General features: G+C 36.7%; 2 protein-coding genes across 2 annotated transcripts in view; both read right to left on the bottom strand.

The window, feature by feature from the left end:
* Positions 1-2,009, bottom strand: part of LOC148907384 (UDP-glucuronosyltransferase 2C1-like) — a 50,670-nt gene extending 48,661 nt beyond the window's left edge. Inside the window, exons 1-2 of the mRNA XM_089036909.1 lie at positions 1,793-2,009; positions 741-945 (exon numbers count right to left, since the gene is read on the bottom strand). Coding sequence (XP_088893035.1) covers positions 741-945; positions 1,793-1,954 — 367 coding nt within the window. The 5' untranslated portion in view covers positions 1,955-2,009. The remainder of the gene's footprint in view (positions 1-740; positions 946-1,792) is intronic.
* Positions 2,010-7,075: 5,066 nt separating this feature from the next.
* LOC116300074 (LIM and SH3 domain protein 1) lies at positions 7,076-17,896 on the bottom strand. Its single transcript, XM_031708837.2, has 6 exons — positions 17,634-17,896; positions 17,430-17,524; positions 12,683-12,767; positions 11,633-11,804; positions 9,666-9,793; positions 7,076-8,702 (listed from the first exon to the last, which is right to left on the bottom strand). Exons 1-6 carry the CDS (start codon positions 17,700-17,702, stop codon positions 8,529-8,531), a joined length of 723 nt encoding a protein of 240 aa, XP_031564697.1. The 5' UTR covers positions 17,703-17,896; the 3' UTR covers positions 7,076-8,528.
* Positions 17,897-18,293: the final 397 nt, after the last annotated feature.

The raw sequence follows: 18,293 nt of genomic DNA, 5'->3' as shown, positions 1-18,293 counted from the left end.
TTTCCATCCCATAAAATGCTTGAGAAGCTATTTATATGAGGAGCTAAAATTTCTTGATGTGGGACGATGACTAGTACTGAGCATGCACACACTCGCACATAGCTTTACCTTCGGATCCAATCTCGTACCCAGAGCCCTTATTTCTTACTGCGCATGCTCGACGAAATAATTGGGCTCTGGAAAACTCCAAACCGGAAGACCCAGATTCTGGATTTCTCGCACATGCGCATTATGACAGACTAGGTAAATTCAAAATGGCGGACGATGTTCAACGAGCATGTGAATTTGCGCTTGGAAAATTAGGTTTTGAAGATGGTTTTCAGTTAAATTAACTCCGAAAATATCTATTGGATGGCTATCGATACAATTTCCATTACAAAACCGGCAAAACTTTGAAACATCCGGCCCTACAGGCTTTTTTGGTGTACTTAATTTGAGACGTCATCTTGTTTATTTTCCCTAGTACTGTAATTTTTACTTCCGGTATCTTCCTTTGTTCTCGAGAACCAATCACAGGACAGGAAATATTGGAGTTTTCCAGAGCCCAATTATTTCGTCGAGCATGCGCAGTAAGAAATAAGGGCTCTGGATACGAGATTTCTTCGGATTATTTTTATCAACTATAACAGAATCAAGGAAAGATCGATGCAGGTTGCATGAAAATAAATGATAAAAAAATAGACTCGTAAACTAGAAAAGAATACTATAAATAAAGTATATTATACTAGTATACAACGTACCTTCATTAAGTAGAAGTGAGTCACAAATATTGCGGAGAAGAATTATAAACCGACCAATGTCGGATGTGTCAAGAAAACCTTTCTTAAGTGCCACTATTGCGCTGTCTTTGATGAGATGATCTGATGGGTATGGAGTGTCGTAGATTAGTTTATTAACCTTGGCGCCTACAATTATTGGATCCATAGAACACATCACATAGGTCACCTCATGATACAAATAACAATAATTAGTGCACTGAACCCTTTTGGTCACTAATTAGGGGAGTGAGTATTGCGTGACAACACTAATAGAGATTGCGGACTTATTTATATAGTAGAGAGTTTTAGATTGACTTTTTTTCTTCCCGCAAAAAGGCAAACGTGGCCACATTTTCATTGTTTTCCTTTATTCTACTTTACCTCTTGCAAACTTTCATATCACACACAAATATTCTTTTGTTTTTCTGCTACATCTATTTTCACTGATCAACTGACGTTACACTCACGTTTGCAGTGAACGTCAATCTAAAACTCTCTAGTGTCGTTCTACTCTATAAACGCGAACACTCGAGTTTATTTTACTTTTTATTGGTGTAAAAATACTTATATTTTTTCTTTCTTTCCTCATTTCATCTCCTTGAATAGCTTTTATAGACTTTCAATACATGTAAATCAAATTCTATAGTTTTCGATGGCGTATAAATCAGATTGGTTGACAAACTCGAGTGTTTACGGTCAGAGTAGGAAAACAGTAATATACTATTGATTTTCATTGTAGTCTCGTCGCCTATGCAGCTGGTTAATATATACTTATTAATGATACTTAATAATTCAATGATAATTATATTTGCAGACGTGCGTGGGATTTCAAGAACTTGGTATTGTTAAAGTTGTAAAGTTGAAAACACAATTCTGATACAGAATCATATTCATTTGCATAAACTTTAACTTGGATTTGCTTGAGCAGATTCACTTTAATCTTGGAAATTTTAGTGAAACACGAAGGAACTAACCTAAGAAATATACAATGCAAAAGGTAGGTTTTAAAAGGTATACAAACAGTATATTATTACCTCATGACCTCGAGATTCTAAAACATTGCCGATTTTCTCGATCATAAAGTAGTGACTCACACCATTAGGGAAAAGGACGACAGCAATCTTGGCTGCATAACACTGCACGATCGTTAGTAAGAGGAAGGTACAAAAACAAGGAAAGTTTGCCGAAGGACCCATGATTCAGGTTGGGGCTCTCGTGATGTCTGGCGTATGCCTTGTCGTGTCACGGCCGTGTTTGTTTTGATTCAACCTCGTCCCAGGTTCCTCTCGGCCGATACCAAATCATGGCGGTCGTTTAGACTCTTCCACAGTCTCTCGCTCGTCCGTTCCGTCCTTTCGGTCATTGTACCGTTACAGTCTCTAAGCGTGGAGACGGAACGGACGAGCGAGAGACTGTAGAAGAGTCTAGGCGGTCGTTTGGATTGGAGTCGGCCAAGGACCCTGGGGGAAGAGGTTACTTTTGATTGGACTTTCGCTTTGACAGCCATGCAAATTAACCACTATCTCACAATATTTTGTTTTCTACTATCTTTTTGTGACTAGTACACTCTAATTAGTACACTTTGTTTAACGGGTTAATGAAAACCACTCTAGAAGAGCGTGGTTGGACGATTTTTTAGCACTACGAAATACCCTAAAAGATATCGAGAAATGCCTAAAAGATACCAAATGGCTGATTATTACCCCGTGGTTGGTCCTTGTAGTGTAGTGGTTAAGACATCGGACTAGAATACCGAAGACGTGGGTTCGAATCCTGCCAAGGTCATTTGATATTTTTCTCTTAGAGTCGTTTTCATATGACCGTGAAAGAATAGGCAAACTAATAGTCAGTACTTGTTGGTAATTGGTGGTAATAAACCCATTAGACTTAACTATACACTAGGTATATGACAAGAATGACAAGACAAGAATGTAATAAGCCAAGAAATTTGTTTTTATTTATATCTCAGTTTTCATGTAATATTTGTGATAATGTTTGTATATTTCACACCACAAGAACTGAAACAAGATTTTACAAAACACATGATGCTCAAGCACAGGGAGCGACCATTAGATTTTTTTGGAGGGGGGGGGAGGGGGTGATATAAAAAAATATGCGAAAGGCAAACGCGCGAAACTTTAAGACAAATGTATGAATTTACCACCCCCTCAACCTGGTTCGTCCGGCTCACAATGAATTAATATCTATTTTATCACCATCTCTTTTTTGGGGGGAATACACCTCCACAGTACATACAAAAATCCCCCTGATCATTAATATCTTCCTGACAATATGGACATAAACTAGCTGGATCGTTAGAAAGCTCTTTGGAATGCGAACTTTCAGTCATCTGGCCGAGTTTCTTGCTGATGTCCTCCCCTGGCTTATAGAAAGGCAGTAGGTTATGGGTTTCTGGGTTTGCCTCTTTTGCTTCGACTGTAGCCAGAATGGTCTTTAGGGTGTTTGTTTCCACATTTAACTGAGCCAGGTTCTTCATCTCTGTGGAGTAGCTTGGTGTTTTGCTATCAGTCAAGTCGATTACCTTGGTATCTTGATAGTGTTCGTCATCATCAGAGTCAGAATTCATCAGACACTGGACAACTTGATCCATGTCACCATTTTCTCGAGCAAGAAGCGCAGCTATCTTGGCCTCAGATACGGATGGTAGAACGTTTTTAATGGTAGCTATTTGCTCATCAAACTTAAGCTGAAAGGAGGACCCTGTCTCAAGTCGAGGCTGTATTGTTGACACTGCATAACAACTTCCTTTCCTACCAGAAACATCAGCCACTTCCCGGGGTTGCCTTTGGTGTAGCATGAGCGCAGTCTTGAAGACTGTCAAGGGGTTAAGATCTTTTGTTGCTTCTGTAATCTCCTTCGAGTAGGCGTTTATACTGTGGTACATAGACTTATGTTCCTCCAGCTTCTTTTCTTGTGCAGCTGTCGATTCAATAAGAAACGTACAAAACAAGACGTTAAAAAATTTAATAGCTAACATTTATTCAGTATATTGCTCAGTGACTACTGTTGATGCTCAGGATCATGATGATGGTAATAAAAATAAATAATCACTTTTGTGGATTTTGCTCCGATACATTAAAAATGTTCTAACGTTATGATGAAAAATAAAACCAGTCATAAGGGTTTGTTAAAACTAATATGAAATACCTTTTTTCTGGATTTTCACCTTGGATTTCGCGTTTTAAATTTGCTTTACGTAACTCGTTATACATTAATACCGATATACATCAAAACATAAAAACTTAGTGACGAAATAAAATGAATCAACAACCAACAAAATGTAAGGACTTTTACCATTCTACATTAGGTGTCCGTACTGGTTTGCGAGATATTTTAAGAAATATCGTCATTTCATATGAACTCGATGTTTTACCGAGTGCGAGTCGTGTAAATCATTTCCGCAGTTTTTCGCTTGAACATTTTAGACATATACAACATATATTCCTGGTAAAAGTGTTTTTCGACAAACCTCGGGATTGATAAGTAATACTAACACATGTAAAGCTTTCACATTCAAACATGCACAGACTTCTACAAACTAAACTGCTAAAATGCGTTCAAGGTCAAGACATTTTTTTTCGTTTAGGGTAACATTGATATTTTTAATAGTATGGTATAGAAAATATTAATATCGGTAAAAACCGTTCAGTAATACCTTTTCTTTGCTCCGCCTTCGACATGGTTTTCTTTACCCTTTTTGCTTGGGTTTCATAGTTGGCCATTTGGAGGGCTAACATAGAATTTTCAGCGAAATTAGTGTTATCAGGAAAGGAAGACGTGGTTGTGGTCGAGCTTGTGCTCGTACACGTGGAAGTCGTTCCTATCGAGCTCTGTGTAGTTGAAGCCAGGTTTGCTCTCCATATTCGACCTTTGTCCTCCCTCGCTTCTCTCTGTTTTGACCTCAAGGCTAACAATTCCTCGTGTGTGCTACAGCGTGCACAAAAACATCTTCCATATGAACAAACTCTTGCATGTCCTTTCAAAGGCACTACCTCTCCATGGAGTCTGCATTTTCGGCAAGTTCTTCCCCTGCTCAACATGTTTCTCTCAGCCGACTGACACGACTGTTATCAGTGCTACAACAAGCGGTGAAGCTTATATTCTCTCCAATTAAATTGTGTGTGTTGTGTATGCATGCATGAAAATATTTTGAACCAAACAAAAATAAAGGTCGCGTGCTCACTCGTTCTCAAACCGGTTGGTTGATTCGAGTATGATAATCGTCGATGTGTTAATCTTCACACCATAGAAATCTGGTTACAAAGTTTTATTGAAATCAAATAACGGCCAATCGCTGTGATCCTGTGAATGACAAAGGCTTGCAGATGAAGTGTCGATATAGATAAATTATCTTGTAAGCTCTCCCCAGTCGAACAGCCGCTGTTGGTCTTGTATACTGTTTACTTCGCTAATTTCTAGTTGCTATAGAATGTCTTGGTTTTTGAACCAAAGTGGTGGTTGTTATTGTAATGGTAAATCTTACCCAAGGCAAAAGAGAGTTCAAGTCATTTCTACGTATCTCGCCACACAGTCCAAAGCAACGACCGCCGAAATCTGCCGAGTGTCCTATAACTGTGTTAATAAATACGTTGAGATTTTCAGACAAAAAGCTTCAATGACACTTCTTGCAAAAGGTAGGCCTCCTCAAAAAATTACGTGGTGGATGAGAGCGTATATGGAAGCAGTGATTAGAATCTATCCTACTGCGTACCTACGTGAAGTGAGAGAACTACTCGCAAAAGAATTTCAGCTTCAACACCACGAAGTCCCGTCCTTGTCTTCTATTGTCAGGCTTTTTAGAGAGCTACGAATAACTCGTAAAAAATGTGTTTATGTGGCTAGAGAACGAATGTCACCACACAATCAGCGCTGTCGCCAGTTATTCATCCAGTGGAGAAGAGCCGTTGATCCCAGCCGTGTATACTTTTTGGATGAAACCCATTTCGATATGGAAACTGACGAGCGAGAATTTGGACGAACTGACTCTGGATTGGCATGTCCATCGTTTAGATTGAAAGGAGGAACCCACGTCAAGTTATCTACGTTAGGAACTTGTGGATTTAATGAGGGAGTCATTCTAGCCGTCCCAGTTGTGGGAGCCTTTAATACTTTGCTACTAAACGAGGTAATTGAGAAGCAAATTTTGCCACTTTTGCCACGAAATACCTATTTAGTCGCAGATAATGCAAGTATACACAACGAAGCTGCTTTATGTCGTATTCTAGCAAGGAAAAACATTACATTGGTGAAGCTTCCTGCGTATGCTTATGATCTAAATCCAATGGAAATGATCTTTGCACAGGGCAAGGCCATCGCTCGTTATAATCTTTTTATAAATTTTTGAGAGAGAATGCTATGCTAGCAATCATAACTGCATTTCAACAAATACGCACAGCTAATGTACGACGTTATTATCGAAAATCATGGCGCATTATGACATAACAGTCAGAAAATAGCTGATTATAAACAAGATGTAAATTAACAAATGTAATCAATGGGAGCTACATGATTTCTTGTCTTTGTCGTTCATTTTACTTATTATAGCTACATGATTAATATAAAATTCTCCCTTGTAAATTCGTTGAAATAACGTGTAATAAAGTGTAATTTAACGAAATTAAAACACAAAAGAAACTGTTGACAATAAGGTGGTTGAGAATAAAATTAGACTACTCTAGTCTCCTTGTGTCTATTACCAACTATTACACACTGCTACGCACTAAATGGTCTATTTCCTATGCACGGTCATATGAAAACGACTCTATTCTCTCTACTTCATTATATACACACCGAACGCATAATTTATTACTACTATACTAATTTTTAGCACTAAATAGTGATAATTAAACAATAGAAAACGAAGGATTCTGTATCAAATAATACTAATTAGTAATATTTAATGTTCACGGTTTTAGTGCGTGCACTCTAATAGTTTTTGAATGGAGTTTTCCTAGCTAGCATCGAACCGCCATGTCAGTCATAGCCGTTTCAATTCACCTTTTCGGCGCAAGCGCAAAGCCGTCACGTGGTCAGTAAATTGTTTTGTATTGTGTTACGGTCACCACAACGTTCGGGCATTGTTCTCGGATTTCTGTACAAATGTACTGGCTTTAAATGTACTATTAACTTGGTTTGTTTAGTTAGTTCTCTAAATACAAGTAAAAATTCATTTTTCTAGCTTGATTGAAGCTTTTCTAAGTCAGTGAATTCGTATGGGAATCCGAGAACGTCTGAACTTTTTGCCACCTCAAGTTGGTTGGGCCATATTGTCCTTAACTTTACCAATAGAAGGAAAAAAACGTTATCAACAGACCTTTGTTTAGCCTTATTTCACTGTCCAAATATTCACAAACAACAACAGCTAGCAATGTTTACAATTTCGACAATACAGTGCTTTTTCTGAATTCGATAATCAGGAACAGGAGATTAGTGATGGTTTTTCCTCAGGATGATGCATTCTGGTCTAACCTCGGCATAGATTACACCGTGCGAAGCAGGTTGAGCAAAAGTTGTTTTAGACTGCGAGCAGTCCTACTTTTCCTTCCAGACTCAGTAAAGACTATTGTCTTAAGATTCCTGTTGACGCGCGCGGAGATTGGAGCCGAGTAAGCAGTCTAAAGTTAAGTACCCAAGCTAAACCAGAATGCATCATGTTTGCTACGTGGAAAACTGTTAATAACTTTTGAGTGAACTAGCTAGTCGAACAACTACTTTTACTTAAAGACACACTGAAAGTTAAATTACTTTAATGTCATTACAAGAAGACAGTATTTTTCCATTGACTGAAGTTACAAGGTGCTACAATAATCAATCTCAATGTTGTTTTTTTGTAGGGGCAAACTACATATTTAAAAATAAAGATGAAAATGAAATCAGACCTTTCCCAAGACACAGTTAAGCGCCTAGTAATATTATTCAACTAGCAAGCAGCTTTTTCTTTAAATCTAAGCTTGTCTTATTGATTAATTATCCAATAAAATCACGTCATAACAAGTGTGTGATAGATAGTCCCTATAGGGGCTTTGCACCATCACGTGATGGCAGCCATGACAGGAAGCACAGCGATAGTCTTTTTTCCAATAGGAAATTGAATTCTTTCTCATGTAAATCAGATTTGATTGTTCCTGCCTCTTGTCATGGCTGCCATCACGTAATAGTGCAAAGCCTCTATACATATATCTCTGATAATATGTATCCAAACCAAGGCTTTAGCTAGTACATGTACATCCAGCCATATCTTGGGAAAGGGTCATTTGACAATTATTCCCTGAAGGCAAAACGAATATCGGGGAATATTTACCAAGCCTTGAGTCTTCAAGTGGCGAGGCAAATATCCCCTTTATTTGCTGAACCGGAGGTGAATAATTGTTTTAGTATAATTTTAGACTTGAATATCAGAAAAAAACGACGAAATTCAGGATCAAAATTTTTTTTAGTATTATTGCCGTTCTGGCAAACTTTGGGAAACCTTATAATCACTGCTCGAGCAGTGAATATTGTCTCATAATCACTGGTCACTCGACCAATCACAGCTCACAAATTCAAGTCTAAACAAAAGTGAATCGAATGCCACAGGGATGCGAAAAAAACTATGATTTTTTTTTTATTTTTTTCTCATTCTCATCTTTATTTTACAATCATGTCGTTTTTTTGAGAGAGAAAAAAAAAAGAGAAATGCAGATTAATAATGCAGAGCAAACAATTTCCTACAAATAATTTTCTTTTCCTTTTTCCTTTTCTCGTTTTGAATTATATTTTTTCCACATAGTTTGCTGGAATCATGCCAAATTGTCCAGTTCTCTCTACTCTACCCTCCATCCATCCTTCGTCAATAATGTTTACATCTGTTATTGAGTCATTTTCAACAAAGCTTACTTCATCGTCATCAGCAGCAGTGTAATCATAGAGAGCCCTGTAACGTGGCTGCAATTAATAATAAGAATAAAAATATTATAATATCATAATATTAATTATCAGGCACTGAGAATGGAATTTAGGAATTTTCAATATTACGAGTACTTGGTAGCTGACAGTTGTACTCTAAAATTTGGCTTTTCACTGTAGTTAATCAAAAATATTCAGTTTGTACCTTTTACATTTTTGGCTGGCGGCAGGGAAAAAAAACACTAGCAGCTCTGAGCTACTATAGTATCTACTCTTAAGAAATATAATCTGAAAACCTATGGACTACGACTACATGCTTTCTCAACTTATGCTTTCCCAAACTTTGGAACGATTTACCATATCATATACGAGCCAGCCAATCAATTGACACTTTTAAACAAAATCTAAAAACTCATTTATTCAAAAAATACTTTATTTAATATATCTCATACCTTTATATAATATTATAACTTTTACTAATTGATAGATGACTCTTATACATATTTATATTTATATTCATTATTGACTTTTTTATATCAATTTTATTGTAAATATACACAAATATTTAAAGATAACTTTAATATACTTGTAAAGCGCTTTTGGACTTTAGGAAAAGGCGTTATATTTATGAAATCATCATCATTAGTATATGTAATAGGACTCCATGCTGTCCAATTAAGAAATAATTGGACGAGGAAAATGCTGAGGACTGACAAAATTGGATGAGGCCATAGGCCTAGTCCAATTTGGCAATCAGAGGAATTTTTCGAGTCTAATTATTTCTTGATTGGGGAGCATGAAATCCCATTACCTATTAATTATATAGCTGCCTAATTAATCCCATATCAACAAGACCTGTCCAATTAAGAAAATAATTGGACAATTACCTATATGGGATTAATGAGAAGCTGTATAATTATAATTATTATTGGTGGTGTGGTTGTTGTTGTTATTATTATTATTATTATTATTATACATGCATAAAATGTGATATGTTGGTACCTTTGTGGCAGCGGCTGGAGGGCGCTGCTCATGATGCACAGGCTCTGGTTGTGGAGGTTGTCGCATTTGTGGCTGACTTCTGATTCTGTCTTCATAACCAGGTTGGTGGGGATTGGATCCCTCTACGCCTAGCCATCAATCAATCGATCAATCAATTAATCATTCTATCAGTCAATCAATCTATTAAACAATCAATGAATTATCAACCAGTCAGTCAGTCAATCAGTCAGACAATCAAATCAACCACCAATCAATAACTTAATTAACCTACTAGCCAATCAATCAATCCACCAGACAGCCTGCCAACAATCAATAACACAATTATTTACCAACCAATCAATCAGTCAGTCAGTCTACATACCAACGATTAATCAATCAACCAGAAAGCAAACAAGCAACAATAGTCCCTTTCACAGTTCCCTGCACCATCTTGAAATGTAGCCATACCTTTGCATCAAAGGGAGATGAACAGTGAGCTTGGAACAATAGAGACCTTCTTTAACACCTTGGACAATTGTTCACGTCTCCATTATTGCAAGCTCATCATTTGCCTCACATAGATGCTCATGGCCAAAGATGGTGCAGGGAACTGTGATGTAGACTATTGAACCAAGCATTACTGCCCTAGCAGAGGGGAGGGCTGGGAATTCAGGGGGGAAGGGGAGAGTGATCAGTAAAAATTTGAACTTTTGTGGAGGATCACACCTTTTTATTTTGACATAAGCTGTTTCCTTGTTCACTTACATGAGGGTCAGGGACCTGGGGGATGGGGGACTCTCTTGAAAAGTGGGTAGGGGGCTCGATGTACGGTTTTGAAAATGACACTAAAAGGTACGCCCACATTTAAAAGGACAACGTTTCCAACCATTATATTCTTGTATGACGTTTGATATTTTTCAAAACGAACAAATCTGACCCTAAAAGGTACGGAGTCAGCCGGGAGTCAGCCAGAGACCCTAAAAGGTCCGTCGAGCCCCCCTACCACTTTTCAAGAGAGTCCCCCCCCCCAACCCGGGGTCAGGGATTTCTTACTGAGTGAAAGAGGGAAGTAAACCACCATTTTTAAAAAATTTACTACCAATACCCCCAATAAAAACGAACTTAGTCCTCCCCTCAATAAAAACGAACCTTCCCTTAATGGTTATTTTGCATATTTAAATCAAAAGAAGCAACCATTAACCAAAAAATGTGTTGTACCATCATTCATCCTACTACATATGTGACCAAACTGGGTTTTCAAGCAAGAAAAAAAAACGTACACTGCTTAACTGACATTTATCAAACTTTTAGTCTGTATTCCCTTCTCCATGTGTCAGCATGCTTTTGATTAGTGGAAAAGAAATTTATGAAAAGATTCCGATACGTGAAGAAAGGAATGCACATGTTTGTGTGTGGAATTGTAGATGTTTGTAGGTGCAACAGTGTCATGTTTTACCAGAATTAAAACCCATTAGTAGTGTTTTATATACTCTGGGCCAACTGGCCTCAATTTTTTGCTTATCTTGTGCACCCACTCTGTCTTTGAGAGATACAGTGTATATAAAAAGCCCAGGGGGGGGGGGGGGTACTCCCTTTGTTCAGGTGATAGGGGTGATCGGCGGTCGATTTTTAAAATAGCCCCTAAAAGGTATGCATAAATTAAAAAGGCTCTTAAAACCAACCTGATTTAATATTAACCCCAGCTATCAACGCCGCTTTAATGAATGACAAGACAGCGTGTAATAAGATTATAAAGATGATCATAATAAAGAAATACTTAGTGCATCATTGTGCGGCATAGCATGGATAACACACATAATAAATGACCCCAAAAGTTATGTTACGTAATTGACTTTTGAGCAGGAACCCCTAGAAGGTCCACACAGGGAACATTTTCAACCCTAAAAGGAGTGCCGATCACCCCTACCACCTGAACAAAGGGAGTAACCCCCTGGGATAAAAAGCCTGTACACTGGCTCGAGTATTACCTGCTTCAACTGCACCCCTGCCAGATGTTCCAAGTCTCATCTCTGCAGATGATCCTGCATATGCGATGCTACTGATGTTGTCTGTGTTTTTCTTGGCTCTCAGTGTTTCTGGGTCATCAGGAACTGCAGTGAAGTGGCCTTTCTCTTCCTCAAATTTCTTGTGATATTCAACCTTGAGGCAAAAGTATCCAAATATTATTAGTACAAATCTTGGGGTGATTACTGCCTAATATTAAAAATATCCGAGAGTTTAAAATAATAGCTGGTCAGTTGCATGGCATGATTGACAAAATTACTTTTAGCTATACATACCTCATTTCTGGATCAACATTACGGGTTAAAATGAGAGGCAAGGCAAAGTTCCAGTTTCGGCTAGACATTGTCTATGATGGCCAGACATCGGACAATGTCCATCCAGAATTGGAACTTGCCTGATCAAATTTTTCTTTACAGGCCATTTTGACCAGAAAAGTTAAAGTGTATATAAAGGAAAAAAATTTATTTCCAAAATCACTTATATGTGAACAGCGTAGTAGTAGAGTTGCAGTATTTTTGTCTGTGGTCTTCTCTTTTGAAAGATATAAATACTTGAAATATCAATGTGCAAATGAGATGACGTAAATAACTCCAGAATATGTTAAATTTTGCAATGTGATTTACGACTAGTGTTCTGAAGTGAAATAACCCAAAAGTGTACAAAGCCATATATTTCAGTTATAAGGATGATTTGCAAATGAAAAAACAGCAGTACTTTCCACAACAGCATTTTTGTATAATAAATTAGTCTCGAATTTTCGTCATGTCATTTGCATATTGATATTTCAAATGTTTATATCTCCAAAAAGAAAATAAAATTAAAAAAACTACTACACTATTCACAAATAAGTGATTTTAAAAATTTCCTTGATGTACACTTTAAGCCAGAAATGCGGTATGACCGAGCTAAAACTAATTTGGTTGATCATCATGACCGTGACTTACCGGCCGTTATTTTAAGCCGACCAACAACTGTATGTAACATTACAAAAAAGTGTCATCTTCTCTACTCACCTGGCTTTGTTGTTTTGTTTGTTTAGAAAGACGAAGGTTCTCTGGTGTATCAGCAACTGTAGTGTGCTTGGTTGTTGGGTAATGCCTTAAAAAAAAAAAGTTAAAAACCATTATCTTTCAGTAGTTATTATTATCTTATTGAGGTTGCTAAATGGATTGTTACAATCTGGAAGAAAGCAACAAAATTGGTTTAGAGTTCCCTTGTGTAATTTACAAACCAATTCAGAATGGGTGACAGTGAATTCAAAATTTCAGAGGAGGGGGGGGAAGGGGGGATTTGTCTTGGATTGGGAGGGGTAGATATGTTTTCCATAGCATGCTTTGTTACTACCATTCAGAAATATAACTGAACATACCGTCCCCCAACAGCAGATTTCGTGGCACCCCTTTTAAATACAGTCAATTCAAAAATTGTTGTCTTCGACTAACTCAAGCCTACGCGACTGGACTGAAAGGAACTCTGGGTAGCAATCATTGAAGCCAAGTTGGCTCCATTATTTTATCTGACTAGTTATGCCTGGTTTACAGCACGAACCTTCGTAGGCGAGCGGGAAGTGTTGAAGGAGACGTTCATTAATGCCTTCATATTTTCGGAATTGTGAACTGAATCATAACTACTTTGTTTTTCTTTCCCTAAACCCAAAGACATGCATTTGAAGGATTGTTTCTTGCCATTATTATATTATTACTAGTGGGAACAATTAATTCAGAGCGAATATTTAACCTCTTCAGTGATTTCTACCCACATTCCTTTTGGTCCAGTTGCGTACGCTTGAGCCGGTCGACGACAATGTTTTTTGAATTGACTGTATGGTGTCCAGGACCTAAGTTAACTCTGAGCCAAATTTGATGCTTTCTTCTAGTCTAACAATTCACCTTTTGGCATGTCTTTTCTAATAAAGGCAGTTGGAAAGCAGGTTAGCATTTGTATAGTTAATAAGATCTGACATTCAAAGCTGTTTAACATTTGACAAATTAAATTACAAACAATTTCAAACACAGGGTAAATAGAGGGAGTCAGGTGTGGATTCATAACCACTAAAAACAGTAAATAAAGCTTAAAAAATGTAAATTACACCATTGGTAAAATACTATAATTACTGATTAAGAGACATGTGGTCCTAAATCAACCTTGTTAGTATCAACAGTGATGCAACAACATATTGTTATTTTAGCTTTAAAAATAAAATAAATTGCAAACTTCATTTGTTTTAGAAGTAAAATGGGGTTTTAACTGACCTAATATCTCTTTGTGAGGAAATTTTCGGCTGATGTTATTTGTGTTTCTTACTATCTGAGAAAATCGCATAACATAATTCTAACTTGTAGATATTTCAAATGTAACTTAAATAAATATAAATATAATAGTTCCTGAGCATTATTAGAACTCAATGCTCTTACATAAGTGCCCTAAAGTGAAAAGCAATAAATAAAAAATTTACAATATCATTGAGATAGATACCAATGAGATAGATAGATACCAAGAAAAAATCAGGATGCAAACAAATAAAAGGGGAAAAAAATCAGGATGCGAACAAATAAGTTTTAAGCTCTGATTTAAATGAGAATATCGTACTAGCAGTCCTAACGTTGTATGGTAGCGAGTTCCATAACCTAGCAGCAGCTAGGGAAAAAGATCGGTCTTCATATGTCTTAGAACTAGATTTAGGAACTCTAATAAATTAGAGTTAGATGATCTTAGATTTCTTGCTGGTCCATATTTAACTACTAAATCAGAAATGTAACTATAGGAGCCTGTCAACAAAATATGAACAAAATATCAACAAAATAACTTGACACCAATACTTTGTCGTTTCATGCAGATAGATTATGTAAATATGCTATGCTAATTGTCATTTGAGACCCAACTTTAGAATCATTTTTTATATGTGTTAAAATGAATCAATCAAAATGAATTTTTGAGATATGATAGTTTGCTACTGCTACGCCAAAAATGTATTTTGAGGTTTATAAAAAAAATCCATCTTTTTGGGGAGATTTTTAGAAAAGTGGTAAAATATGAGTTTCTGTCTATAAGTTATCATAAGTGGTAATGGCTTCAGCGAAAAAAACCTTCTGAATAAAGACTTTGTAAGGAAAAACTGTTTTTCCAAACTTAGAAGAATAGTGAAATTATTAGAAGATTTTGGCTTTATTTAAAAGTAGTTTTATTTAGCCGCTCTTAGTCAAAGTGAGTGATTCGTTTCAAAATGCAAAATCGAAAGTCGAATTATTTTCGTGTTTTAGTCAAAATTGAAAAAACAATATTCGTTGATTCCATCACATTTCGTTTGCCCAATGTCATAGTTAATCTTGTTGTTATCTGCTTCTCTAGATCTCACCAGATTTGCGTACAATTCTAGTTCAACTGATTTCAATGTTTCTTGTTTATCGTTGCCATAGAAACATGAATTCTGCTGAAATGTACACAATCATTAACTTCCATCCAAGACTACTGTCTAGTGTGAATTTCAAATCAATCCAACTTCAAATATTTTGTTAAAAAGCCAATCAAAAACGTTTGGTATGGCTATATAAACAGGATAGAAACACCTTCAGCAGCCTTATTCAAAATGTTCATTATCGTACTATCTACAGTAATGGGTTTACCACTCCTGGGTGGACGTTATAGTGCCTAAAAGTTTTGCCAACCCAATTGATAAGGCAGCTGATAGATCGAATTCGAATTTAGAAGTTGATTTTTGTAGAGCACAGAAAAACAGAGAACCCAGAGGGAAAACCAAGGGCTCGAAATAGCGGCCGGCCAAAAATAAGGATGCAATGCCAAATGAATAATAAAATGACATGCAAAATTTACTGGAATGACCTCCTTTTACCATGCTTCTTTACTATGGCAGACTAAAAACGTTTTCTATTTGAGTAATCCACAACTGGCAGAACCTAGCCTTGGAGTGGATGAACAAACAATGAATGGTGAGATAAAACAAAGAATGCAGCTCACATGTAGAACAATACACATTGTTCACCATAATCAATGCTTTTTTTTGTTTTTGTTATTTTGTCCAATCCCAAGCTTTGTTCTACCAGTGGACTTGAAAATAAGAGGAAAGACAAAATTCAGAATAAAAATCACCATTCAAGCAGTGATTATCATCTCACCATCACTGGTTGTAATAAAGGGGCACTTGGATGAAAACGCCCCAATTTTTGAAAGTCCGAATAATTGAAGTATTTGAGGAGAATATGACTCAATTATGATTATAAAAATCAGATTAGTCAAAAAGAAAAAATCAGAAAATTTTAGCCTGGGAGCCACTTGCTTTTGAGATATTTTGGGTTAAAAGAGAAAAGAACAATAGAGTTGAGTAAATGACGTCATTTACTCACAATTTAGATGCTGAATAAAATTGATAATTTTTTTCCCACCACTTTTGACTGTGAAGGAAACATGTTGCTCGGCTACTATCTGGATAAGTTTAACCAAGTTTAAAGTCATTTCTAATTTTCATTGATTTTCATCCAAGTGCCCCTTTGAGCCAAAGTGTAAAGTGTGCAGCAACCAGTACTTGTACATAAGACTATGTAACAAGACTATTACATAATCTACCAAGACTTGCCTTACATGTATGTAATAAGACAATTAATAATCTACAAATTTGATATATCACACTAGTAACAGCTGTAACAAGAAAAGATGGTGTTAGGCTGTCTCTTGCTGACACGTGGTACAAGAAAAGAAAAGTTATTCAAAGGTTTGGATAACTTCCTAAAAGAAGCTGATTCACTCATCAATCAATTATCGCTTAAACAAATCCCAAATAAGACTCTCATCAATTTTCCATGTCTTCTCTCACAAACAGACTACTAAAGAATTGAGTCATCCAAAGGCAAGGAATACTATAAGGGGTCAGAAAAATATATGAAGTCTAAATCTGTAATCTAAAACGAGTTCAATATAAGAGGATCAGGTATCTTCGTGGAGAATCGCACGATTAGGGCATGGATCTTTAGCATTCTGTTTGTTTACCACTCCTCAACGCGTCCTTCTTACAATACGTTTATAAACACGAGCTTTAAAATATAATCCCAAAACAGATATTCAGCGTTGCTTGAATATCTCGACATTATTTGGGCGGAGTTCGGGGGAATTATTCTAGGAACTGATGAACAGTCTAAAGGAATGTTTGAAGATTTCAAAACATCTGATAGTTTGATGGCGAAGTAACGTAACACAAGGCGGTTGTGGAAGTCGTGGATGTGATCCTTGCTAAATATAGTGTGCATAGTTTTTGATAGTACGGTAATTTAAGGTTAATTCAGTTTATTTCCTTTGAAATATGTAAAGATTTGAACATTGTTGACAAGTCAATGTAATTATTTGCTTAAATCGCGTTTCAGCTATTAAAAAGGCTGCTTCAAAGAATACACAAATAAAGCTTGTGCAGAACTACACCGCCCAACTACAAAAATCCCTCCTTACGAGTGAAGATCAATAAAGCTAAGGATCTTTGATTTAATACTTGAGGAGTTTTTGGTAATACAGTCCACGAAATTCTTGAAAAGCTCCATGACAAAAGGCATTCCAGGACTTAATTGTATTACAATTGATGTAGTTTTCGACAACAATCATAGGTGCTGCAACTTACTTTGTTAAGCAAAATCATATTCAATCGGTTCGTACATATTATAATATTGGCATTAAAAGCCAAGGAAGAGCTATTCCCCGATGCTGTCACACATGAATAGTACAGTTTTAATTGAGTCTAGAGGTTATAAACCAACTTACGCTGCACAATACGGCATCTTGTTATATCCTTTGTAGTTTTTCATGTTGAGAGTCATATTGCAGACCGTACACTTAAAACACGTTTTATGCCAGAACTGCAAGAGTAATAAAACATAAAAGAGAATCAATAGACATGTTGGAAGTCCATGGTATATTATGTTTGGGACTTAAGGCCCTCAAGAGGACGGTATTCTCGATCAGTACCTTGTCAAGACAGTTCAATTTTTCCATCGGGTAGACAGCTTTGCTGCACTTGCTGCACTGAGGATTCATCTTTGATCCCTTCGATTTGATACAAAGATTGGGCTTGGACTACTCACTGATGCCGTGGAATATAAAGGAGTGAATATAGTGGGAATAAACCGCCTAGAGAAAGACGAAGAGCTAAACAGTTCCCAACGATTGACGATTAATTTTAACGAACTTGACTGAACGTACAGCCTTGGTCAGCCAAGGGGAGAGGTTCTATCCCATGGACCATCACGGCACTGGCTCTAGTACACGTGGCTAATACTACTAAGGGAGGGGAGGGAAAGGTTAATTAGAAATTCTCGAGATTGTGGATAAAAAACGGGTATTTTTGTCTACATTTCAATATTGGAAAGTTTTTGTATTCCTTATTTATTATGTATGGTCTAGAGGATCAGTAACCCGTCAAAGGCGACTAGTTAATACTAGGGGAGGGGAGGCAGGGGAAGTAGGGCTTATTTTGTAGTCTCGATGTTGGGAATAAGAATATGGGTATTTTTCATATTTTTGAAAAATGGGGAAAAAAGTGAAGTTGAAGCTGAACAAAATTTGTTTTTAAAAAACAATAAAAGTGAAAACAAAAGCACAAAGGTAAAAGATGACCAACGGCTTCTT

Source organism: Actinia tenebrosa, unplaced genomic scaffold (assembly GCF_029948245.1).
Source record: "Actinia tenebrosa isolate PJP-AT-01 unplaced genomic scaffold, QUT_ActTen_1.0 PGA_scaffold4__44_contigs__length_22323623, whole genome shotgun sequence".
Lineage (NCBI taxonomy): Eukaryota > Metazoa > Cnidaria > Anthozoa > Actiniaria > Actiniidae > Actinia > Actinia tenebrosa.
This window is presented reverse-complemented; position numbering and strand designations above follow the sequence as displayed.

Bases quoted from the DNA above. Each gene is read 5' to 3' on its own strand.
- LOC116300074 (XM_031708837.2), bottom strand. From the start codon at position 17,702: ATGAATCCTCAGTGCAGCAAGTGCAGCAAAGCTGTCTACCCGATGGAA. The intron at 17,525-17,633 runs GTACTGATCGAG...TTACTCTTGCAG, and splicing joins AATTGAACTGTCTTGACAAG to TTCTGGCATAAAACGTGTTT. The intron at 8,703-9,665 runs GTACCAACATAT...TATTAATTGCAG, and splicing joins CTCCAGCCGCTGCCACAAAG to CCACGTTACAGGGCTCTCTA.